Consider the following 11,779-nt stretch of genomic DNA (forward strand, 5'->3'; position numbering starts at 1 on the left):
CATTAGTTGATCAATTGCCGACGAACAACAGCAATCTGTCTACTAACAAACGCTTCCACAAGCGGTGTGCAGTTAATATTTGTATAAAGAGAAGGCTTTGATGAGCACAACAGCACTCTAGCAGATGCATTTATATCTACACCACACGGTCATTACAAATCAGAAACACGTTGAAATAGTGGTTAGTTATATATGTTAATTACTTAATTATTATAAAAAAGTCAACAACTGACACATATATGTTTTATTTACCTTCAAAAGAGTAAATACAAAATAATAAGGGTAAGTAACTTTGAAAAACCGAAGCACACATAATGTTAATAAATTGATGGTTTTTCCAAGTTAGTAAACTGATCACTATTATATCTTTAAACTAGTAATGTATAATGTTAATAAACAGCCCGAGCCCAAGGTTCACTTATCTAGCTTGAGCCAGTTTACGAGTCGAGCTCAGGCTCAGATCAGCTCGTTTACACCCCCTGCTAGCAATCAAAATATATTTTTGTTGTTCATTTATCTTTTGGCTGCAAATATAAGATACTAATATTTCTTATGTTTTGCATTGTAGGACACTATGTCAGTTGCACAAAGTGAAGAAATACAGTGAATCAGTGATAAAAACTGGAAAAGAGGTAGCCTTTTACTGATTTATAAAATGCAATTAAATCAGTACCATTTATTTAGATTTTTATCTTATTTTCTGTTTATTTTTTTCTTTCACGATTACAATTATTAATACAATTTTGGATGTTTAGAATTCAATATCGGTACCGAACTAATAAATCGGTGCGGTATGTGGTATGCTACCGGTTCGGTATCGGTGCCGACTAATAATCTCATCGCTACAGAAATATACATTACCACAACTTCAACGGCTTTCTCATCAACAATTGTTCCATCTTTACGAGTGTTAGCTTTTATATATATTTCTCCTTGTGTTGGTGTACACAATTATTCTTTAACTACATCAGCAGGCAGCAATTTGATTGATACTCCTTCCTCCTAATCTCCTATCTAATTCATAGCATACACAGCTCTTCATAATTTACAAAACCATACTAACAATTTAATACAAACTATATGCACAGAAAGTAAACCAAATGCTCATAGTTTCATGTGATAAACAAATAACTACATCAAGAGTCAACAATTTGATTGATACAGTAAACAAGCCATTACACAAGAGTAGATCATATCCGCTTCAAAAACTGCATGTTTGACAATCATCATTGCTAAACAACAAATCGACTCTGTATTATTGCCTTCAATTCAGAACAAATGACATAACAGCTCAATCATACACAAATCACTATATAACAGTAAACAACAGTCGATCGATTAAGAACTAACTAAACAGCAATCGATTGATTCAATTATCAAGCTAAACAATAACCTAACAGCTTAATCATACATAGATCTTTATAAAACAGCTCTAATTACTGTCTTCAATTAAGAACAAATAGCATGACAGCTCAATCATACACAAATCACTATATAATAGGGAACATTAACAATTTATAGATCTGGAGGTATGAGCAATTAAACAAAATTGAACGTTTAGACCAACGAATATTAACAGTTTAAAGATCTGGAGTATGAACAATTAAACAAAATCTAATATTAACAGTTAAAAGATGAGGTTGAATTTCGTTACCTGAATCTGAATCGATTGATCTGGAGAATGAGCAATGAAGACGTAATGCTCGAAGAACTTGAATTTCGCTAGCTGAATAGATGAGATTGAATTCCGTTAACTGAATAGGATTTAGGGGATCTGAGTAGTGGATGGTGGGTGATAAGTTTTATATGGGTTTAAGTATAATTAATTGTTTACTGATTACTCTATGAGAAAACACTACTGATGTAAATTGATTACTAATTGTTTTTTTTTTCTATTTCTTTTTTTCTGGAACGACCAACTAAGTAATGTTGGGTACTTTGTACGTGGCCTCCATTGGCTAAAGGAAGCCCGAGCCGGTCACGAGTTCGGACAGACGGAGCCCCTAGCGATGCATCTATTGAGGGATTCCCCGGATAAAATCCGACCCCCACGCTCGCCAAACGGCACGACAGCGAGGAGCCAGTAAAACCGGGTGAGATCAGGACTCGAACCCAGGCAAGCCGGGGTCATCCCTCACATCTCCAATATAAATTGGTTATAGTGAGGTTTGAACCCCCTACCTCTCACTAGTAAAGTAAGTACTCTACCATCGAGCCACATCTTAAAAATCATTTGGATGATAATCCAAAATAATTGTAGGTTTTGAATTTTTTATAAGAAAATTATTTGGATGAAGTCACACATCTGTATAGATAAAGTTCACATAGTTATTCCTTTCCTGAATTTCATAAAACAAAAATTATTTTTGGTTTAGTCTGATTTGTTGACCAGCATATACTTTGGTAACGCATAGGGGTGCAAATAAACCGAGCTGCTCGCGAGCTCGAGCCTAGATCAATGAAAGCTCAAAACAGACGAGCTTTCTCAAGATGCACGTTTAGTTATCAACCCCGAGCTCGAGTGTTGTATAGGAAACTAATTTAGACTTGTCGAGCCTTACGATCCTTGTGTGTTTTTTTATAAGTTTTACATCTTTTGGACTTTTATGTATTAATTTTACACTGCATATCCGAGCTTGAGCCTAGATTTGGCTCATTTAAGGTACTACATGAGCTTAGAGGTGCACAAAAAATTCGGAACTAGACCCAGAGAAAATCCCCGGAACCGGTTTTTTTAAAACCCGAACCCGACCCCGACCCCGACCCTACCCGTAGGGTACGGATAGGGTATCACTTTCAATGCTGAAACCCGAACCCTCACCCGTACCCGATAATACCTGAAACCCGGGTTTTTTGCATACCCGGTTAATGGCAAAAAATCACGTGACGATATATTATTAGTGGCATACGTAAAGTGCCACTAAGATAATAAATTAGTGTAACTAAAACTTACTGCCACTAATAATGTGTTGTAAGCAAAGATGGCATAACCAAAGTGCTATTAAAAACGTAAATTAGTGGCATAAAATCTAAATGTCATTAAAATCGTATGCTACGAGATTTTTAGTGGTATACGCAACGTGCCACCAAATTCATAAATTAGTGGTATTAAAATAGATGCCACTAAAATGTGTTATAAGCAAATATGGAATGCGTAAAGTGCCATTAAAAACCTAAATTAGTGACACAAAAGCTAAATGCCATTAAAAACACGTGACGATAGATTTTTAGTGGCATACGCAAAATGCCACTAAAATCATAATATAGTGGCATTAAAACTAAATGCCACTAAAAATGTGTTATAAGCAAATATGGCATACGGGAAGTGCCATTAAAAACCTAAATTAGTGGCACAAGAGAATGCCATTAAAAACGCATGACACTAGATTTTTAATGGCACACGCAAAGTGCCACTAAACTCATAAATAGTGGCACTAAAACTAAGTGCCACTAAAAATGTGTTATAAGCAAAGATGCCATACACAAAGTGTCATTAAAACCTAAATTAGTGTCATTAAAACTAAATGCCATTAAAAACGTGTGCCACTAAATGGCCTTTTATTTGTAGTGCCTAACTACATATTACAATTACAAGTATTCAATTTTTGTAAAAAAAAACATATTTACCTGATGTCGGGATTCTTTACACTTTATAGTTTTACAAATTTAACTCTCGATTAATAAAAATCCCAAATAATTAAGTGTCGGATATTATGATAAACTACATCTAAAAGAATACTTAAACTAATATATGTCCACAGTAATCATGCCATCCTACATAGCAAAGAAAGTTCATATACAGTTGTATGTAGGTTTTCATACACAAATACCATGAATACCTACACTGAATTGTAGAAGATACGATATGCTTTGAACATAAAATGCCTAGTTATAGGCCAAAATAATAAATTCAATAAATTACTGAATTGATGTTTTTATGTAGGTATTTAGACTTCAAATTCAGGTATTGGGAAAACACATTAACATAATGTCGGGATTTTCGCTTTATATTGCTTAAAGTTATCTATCTATGTTTAACAAACACAACAAATTAACCAAAACTATTGTAAGCCTACACAATTCTACTTCAAAACCCTCAATTCTATTTTGACGAACTACAACTATTTTGTTTCGAAGCGTAGGGCACTTCGATTCAATAGAAAACCACAATTTATCAAAAACTATTAGGTGTAGGGCACTTTGATAAAAAAAATACCACAATTTATCATACATACTTCAACTCCTTTGTGTAGGGTTCGGTCATTGTAGCAGATGAAAAACCCCTAATTCTGCTACAAAACACTCTGATAACAAGAAGTGGGCCACGATTGCTTCATATATACAAATAAAAGAAATCAAGCTGGTTTAAATTCGTCGATTTGGTTATCAATTTCACTAGTAGACTCAGATTCCGTGCTACACATTATATGTCCAGCGATTTGGGAGTGAAACAAGGGATACCAAACGTTCCTTATTGTAAGCATACACCTAATTGACGATCTTGCCCTTTTAGGCATAAAAATGTTTGTAAGCTTTCAAAGTATTTACAAAAATCTCATTTTATATCTTAGACCATTGATTTGTGTAATCAATGGTTGAGATTCACTTCTCGCATTCTCACTCTAATGTTACTTCTCGTATGAACCATCCCATATATATATATATATATATATATATATATATATATATATAGGCTAAGTATAAAATGAAAACCCACTTGAGTTGTGAAAACTAACCCATTCTCAACCACATGTTTTTAATTAATGTTTAAATCTTGTGGTCCACAATTAAAGTGAATAAAAAATCTAAATATAAATATAACTTTTTCTCTCTTCTGAAAACATATATAAAAATTAGCAAAAAAATCTTAAAAAATAGCAAAATATTTTTTTTTGATGTTTCGATGTTTTTTATTAAATGTTACGACATATATTACATGTAACAAAAAAAAAACGATGTTACATAGGGTTTTCACGGGTTTTCACAACTCAAATGGGTTTTCATTTTAACCTTGCCATATATATATATATATATATATATATGTATGTATATATATATGTATGTATATATATATATATGTATATATATATATATATATATATATATATGGGAGAGAAAATTGATAACCTTGTTGAGTTTTAAGAACTTTAAGAACCTTATTCTTAACCACATATTTCATTAAATAAGTTGGATTATGTAGTTGAGATTAAATCTGATTAAAAAATTAAGTAGGAGAGAGAATAAAGATGTATTGATTACACTAATTTAAACGTCTGTTACACCTATGTAAAAAGTCGATTCGGTGTAAAAAATGTTATAATTTTTCTACGTACATGTAACCTACGTATATTACATATATATATAAAATATTCAAAAAAAATTTGTTGAATTCTTTCGAGTTCTTAAAACTCAGATTGTTTAAAAAGAAATTAGCTATATGTATGTATGTATGTATATAGGCTTTATGCGAGAAGTGATATTAGTGTGAGAAGTATGAGAATGGATTTAACCAATCATGTCATTTCTTTTTATTTTTGGATTTATTTTATTGGGGGGGGGGGGGGGGGGAGTAGATTAGTAAAATGTTGGAGTTTTGTTTTTGTTAAGAAATAGTAATTATGTTAACATTAAAAATCATGTATTAAGTCTTTAATTGTTTTTCAAAAAATTATCATTTCAAAATTAATTTTATCATATCCAAGAACTACATGTGCAACGTTATACCCTATAATTGTCATTTTTTTTTCTTAAACAAACTATCAATTCTTTTTTTATATCACTTTAAGATTATCCTAAATCCTACACAAGGTTTTAATACACCCACAAAATAATAACATAAACTATAAAAGGAAAACCAATTTTTTAGTAAAGTGGCTCTTACATTTTATATAAGAGTCATAAACATTTTGCTTACATTTAGATAGGCTCACACAAAACACAATGGTTCATCAAAACAAAACAACATATAAAAGTGTAGGTGTAGATTCGTTATGTGTGAGTGAAAATAAAATAAACTAACAATCTGGGTAGATGAATATGAGTTGTGTATATGTGAATATTAATGGTGTGTTGGTGAAAATAAAAAGAACTACCAATATTTGTAGGCAATTTATGAACCTCCACATAACTAACAATCGATGTGGGCAATGTAGTAGCACCTACACAATACTTAGTAAAATCCTACACATAAAAAAAACAAACTAACGTTTATATTACACATAAGACTAAGAACATACACTTGTAACATTTCTATATACACCTTCGTAATACCACCAACACAATACATTAATGTGTCTAGGCAATACATATCACACTATTAACCTACACGTACATAACTAGTTCATGGTATCACCTACACAATATTTTAATAAACAAACTAAATGGTATTTACCTACACAAACCACAATTGTTCATCATAACACATATAAAAATAGTTCCCTACATAAATCATAGTCCTGGCATACATATACAAAATTAATTTATGTTATCACCTAAATAAATCTGGGTATTAACCTACATATACAAAGCTAGTCACGACCTAATGAGTCACTAGGTCCTTTAGGTCCAGTCATTTTTTTAGTAATTTTAACTTATAATTATTTTCAATAATTTATATACAAATAATAGTCTATATGATTGGATATATCTGACACATAGATGAATTTTGGTAAATGCACAACATGCAATTAAAAAAAAAAGATGAAAAAAGTACCAAGTATACATCGAAAAGAGTTTAATTGTGTATAAAATAACATTTCAATATTATAAAATCAATTACCGTTGCTTTTTTAGAATAAGTAAAACGATATTAATTATGCCTTTATGAAATCAAATTAAAAGAAACAACAAATACTATCATTTGGATTTGGACAGTTAGAAATTTATTTATGGAGAGTAATATGGAATTCAATTGTTTAATAAAAAAAGCACAGAATACATACAAAGACCACACTACCCTATTTTCTTAAATACCTTAGAAGATTATTTTCTTATTTATTACAACTTTGCCATTATAACTATATACCATAGATTAAACATGATCAATTGTTAAGATTAATTTCTCGCACTTCTTACACTAATATGACTTTTCTCGTATGAACCATCCCATATATATATATGTATGTATGTATGTATTGATTTTTTTTTCATTCTGAAATCATTAGTATATATAATACAATTTTTTCACTTATAATATATACATACTAGGAATGAGATCGATATTGTATCCGTACTTTTGCCTGCACCTATATCTGAAAGTATCCGTATCAAAAACCAGTAAATCTGGGTACCCATACCCGTACCCGAATTTTATGGTATGGGTACTTTAAGTACGATACTTGCTTTGGTACCACATTTTCTTTTTTAAAAAATTCTCCACTGAACTTGGTATCGATACACCGACAATCAATTATCTATAATACAAAAACCAAAACCGTAGATACCACAACCAAAACATATATCAAAACTAAAAATAAAACGAATAAACCATAATATAAAATTCATTCGTGGTGGCTGTTGATAGTTATTGTTTGGAAGAAAAAAAAGAAGAGAACTTGGGTTTGATTAGAAATTCAGAATTGTTAATACTTACTATTTTGATTATTAATAATGGTTTGAAAAGCCCGATTGAAGCCTTGAGGATATCCCAATAAAAACATGGTTAGAGTTATGAGTTTTGGAAATCCCAATAAAAACCCTTACACATTCTTAACGGGAACCGAGTACCTGTAATACCCGTAATTGTACTCGTATCTATACTCGAAAATACTCGTACCTAAAATCGGTAAATTTGGGTACCTGTACCGAATAAACGGGTACTGGTATGGGTACCGATATGAGTGCTGAGTGGGTACGGATATTCGGGAAAAAAATCTCATCTATAGTACATAGAGGTTTGAGAGTTTTAATTAATATTTTTTACCCTGTGTAATACACGGATTCTAACTTTTATAAACACTTAAATATGGCATCAAAGGGTTAGGTTTAAATAAGAAGTTTGATTTTCCTAAGAAGGCTAGGAAGGAGGGTGTTTTAGTCTGATACTTTAATATCAAAACCCACTTACTTTAATCTCAAAACCCACTTAAATTAATTTCAAAAACCCATTTACATAAAACCCAATTACATCTTCACTCATCTATTACAACCACCACCACTCCACCGCCACCACAACCGTTACCCACCGCCACCACCTCGCCGGAAAAGTCCCAAAAAACACAATGGAAAACACTATGAAAAACACAATGAAAAAAAAAACACAATGAAAAAAACACAATAAAAAACACAATTGTATGACACAATGTAAAAAATACAATGGAAAAAACACAATGAAAAAAAAACACAATGAAAAATACTATTGTATAACACAATTTTTGTAAAACACAATTCGGTAAAACACAATTTGTAAAAAACCCACTATTTTTTTTAATTTTTATATTACAATATGGTACTCATATAAAAGATAAGAAGACACTCGTTATTATGGTAAATTTGTTTTTCAATAAAAACGTCATAAAAAAAGTTATGAACGTTTTAAAATGATGGGGGAATTTGGCATGTGCCTTGTATGTGAAGAGAGAAAGTCAACAAATGTTTTATTTCTTTTATGCCATTTACCTTGTGTTCACACTTGATTTCCCCCTAAATTAATCTCAACCATTCATATTAAAAATCAATAGGCAAGATTACTTCTTATCTTTCCTACAAAAACTATACTTCCTATTATAACCTAACTTTAGCATCAAATATGTACCTGCTATAACTTTTATCCAAATAAATACTTTTGGTTCCTCTATCGTCAAGTGCTTTCAAAACCATGCACAACAAAAAATCGTTAGTTGAATTACATTCAATATGTGGATCATATCATATTTATTTATTCATAACTTTCTTACGCCCAACTAACCAAGTTGGTTGAGTATTTATTTATATATTAAACTTTGCAAGCAAACTGAAGTATGTTGAATTCTTAAAAGTTAAAAGGCATATTTCACTCCTTCAGTCCACTTGCCCTCCTTGGGCTTTCAACTTGTCCATGTCTTGGAAGCTGCATGCAAAGAAACCAAAGAAGACCATCACCGTTAGATTGTTAATTATCCATAGATTACTTTCTCTTTAAAATCATCTACTAGTGTGTAAAAGTGATAAAACAGAATGTGCACCTAATCGAGAGATCTTCCAATCTTGATCACCGACAACTGTCCAAAGGAAATATCCCCCTATGTTAAGCGACCGCGCATACTCTACCTTTTTCTGTACTGAGCTGACATCGTCATATCCAATCCAAGAGGTTCCTGCAACAGAATAATAAGATACGGTTGATGTGTCATACACCACCTTAGCTTTATTCTTGGTATTGAATTGTTGCACTTCTGAGTAAAGCATTGCCCCTTCATTTCCTGGTCCTATGCCCACGGCTGGAGCCCCGATCCCATTCACACTTGGATTCTGTAATTTCCACGTCCTACCAAACAATGGCAACCCCATGACCAACTTTTCTTTTTGGATCCCAGCGTTGATCCATGATTGTAGCCCGTCACTTGTGCTAACATGGCCATTTGGATCATATAATGCGGCTAGGGTCCCCGTTGCACTAGGAGTCCATGGCCCATGATAATCATAACACATTGCATTTATCCAATCCAAATTTCTTTTTATGGATTCCACCGGATACTTAGGGCCTCCATCAACTACTGCCTTATAATTAGTGGCGGCTGAAAGAAGAAGTTGTGGCTTACCCGTTGACTTAGCTTCTTGGTTGACCGCCACACGCCACTCGTCAAGCAAGAGGCCAAAGTTGTCGATAGCGGTTTGGGTCTGGGGATATTCCCAATCTATGTCAACTCCATCAAAGTTATACTTTCTCGCCATTTGTATTGTGGAACGGATGAAAGTTCCCCTCGAGTTCTGGCTCGAGGCCATGTTGGTAAAGACTTCCGTGGGAAATGAGCCACCTCCAATGGAAAACAACGTCTTGACGGGTGGATTCTTTCCGTGAAGGGTGGTGGTAAAGCTATTAAGCGCTGACGATGTTGCTTGATCGATGTTGAACTGGAATGTGTCTTTGTTAGGGGAGAGAAAAGCATAATAAACATGAGTGAACAAGGTCGTGTCAATATTGGATGGTGGAAAACTATCTTGGGCCCATGTAGGCCAATAGCCACCTTTGTTTGTAGCACTCGTAGTACTACAAATTGTGAGACTCAATATCACAAGAAAGAACATTGGGCTTTGAGAAATCCCATGGTGTTATAACACTTTGAGGAATGCCATGATGTCTTATATATACTTGAGCTTTGTGGAATTCAGCTACAAACAGTATTTGATGCAATTCAATAAATGTAAACTTTCTAAATATAAAGATGTAAATGAGTCATCCTTCATCTAGTAACATCTCTCTTAACGTGGAAAAAATTGTAATTTGACGAAGAAAATAGGCAAACGATGACTTTTTACAATGTATTTATTCCTTTATAGAATCAGATAATTATTAAACTTTAATAAGATTATAATGAAATCACTACTGTAAACTGACAAGGTTGTGACGGCAAACGTTGTCGGAAAAGCGTAGCAAATGATGACGCGGTGTGCATGTAGGAAAAACACGTCATTCTAACGCAAATTTTTGTGAAGTAACAAATATACGAAATAATTTTTTTTATCGGTAGTACTTTTGTATGATCCTTTTGAGTAATGGATGAAACGGAGCGAAGATCGTCAATTTTTTAATTTTCAGTTTTGGGGATGCCAGCTTTGAAACGCAACTTCATAATGCGAGACTTCAATAGTCAAATGAAATGTCATCTTGCGGCTTTTGTTTGACTTTTTTTATATCGGCTATCCATATGAGTGCATCAGCCAAACATCAATTATCGTCCAGAAGATGGAATGGTGACTACAACACCACCCACCTAAAAGTAGACCCTGTGCAATTCGCTGCATTAACGTTATGTGTTAACGATCTCTCTCTAATTCTCTATATATACATACATACATGCTAGATTACAGACCTATGTATTTATAATTTCGTATCATTCAAAACTTATAATAAATAATTAACCATATATATGGTTAATCATATAAAAAATACCTGTAATAAACGGGTTGTGACATGTTTTCCTTTTTATTTTTATTTATTAATATTGAGATAAAGGATAATTATTTTTATTTTATTAAATATTGAAGATAGAATATATTAGGGGAGAATAATTTGTTACTTTTTCTTAGCGGCTTTAATTTTATAACAACCAGGAAGCTAGCATGAAACATAAGAAACATCACATGAAAAGAAGTGGATTTTATAGTCGGTCCATCCAAAAAAATCTAATTTTTTATTCTTTTTAAAAGAATAACCAAAGATATTTATCTTGCTAGGCATATGACTCTTAAGGAGATACGCCATTTGTAACACCATGCTAGCATATGTGTTTGAAGAAACACTAAACTGATTATGGGGGTTAGTGTCACCTCTCGACTCAGGGCTTGGGTGCGACGTCCGTTAGTTGGTATTTGATTTTGAAAATATATCAGAGTTGCGGGTTATTATCGGAAGTCTTGTAAATATAATATTCATTTATAAAATGTTGGGTTAGAATCCCCGTTTGGATATTGTAAAATATCAGCGGAAGTCTTTTCGGATAAAATATTATTATATTGAAATCTCGGGAGTTGAATACCCGTTTGATAATTTAAATACATATCTTTTGAAAATATCATTCTTTATAATATTCTGAATAAAATATCTGAGCCATCAGATCACCTCTAATGACTATGTCTCCAA

General features: G+C 32.6%; 1 protein-coding gene across 1 annotated transcript; it reads right to left on the reverse strand.

Moving 5' to 3' along the window:
• Positions 1-8,848: 8,848 nt before the first annotated feature.
• LOC143603768 (class V chitinase CHIT5a-like) lies at positions 8,849-10,063 on the reverse strand. Its single transcript, XM_077080472.1, has 2 exons — positions 9,162-10,063; positions 8,849-9,046 (listed from the first exon to the last, which is right to left on the reverse strand). The coding sequence occupies exons 1-2, from the start codon at positions 9,919-9,921 to the stop codon at positions 9,024-9,026; spliced, it is 783 nt and encodes a 260-aa protein (XP_076936587.1). The 5' UTR covers positions 9,922-10,063; the 3' UTR covers positions 8,849-9,023.
• Between the last annotated feature and the right edge of the window lie 1,716 nt (positions 10,064-11,779).

Source organism: Bidens hawaiensis, unplaced genomic scaffold, assembly GCF_021521415.1.
Source record: "Bidens hawaiensis isolate Kalapana, Puna unplaced genomic scaffold, B.hawaiensis_p1.1 tig00062677_1, whole genome shotgun sequence".
Lineage (NCBI taxonomy): Eukaryota > Viridiplantae > Streptophyta > Magnoliopsida > Asterales > Asteraceae > Bidens > Bidens hawaiensis.

Bases quoted from the DNA above. Each gene is read 5' to 3' on its own strand.
- LOC143603768 (XM_077080472.1), bottom strand. From the start codon at position 9,921: ATGGCCTCGAGCCAGAACTCGAGGGGAACTTTCATCCGTTCCACAATA. The intron at 9,047-9,161 runs GTGCACATTCTG...CTTTGCATGCAG, and splicing joins TTGGAAGATCTCTCGATTAG to CTTCCAAGACATGGACAAGT.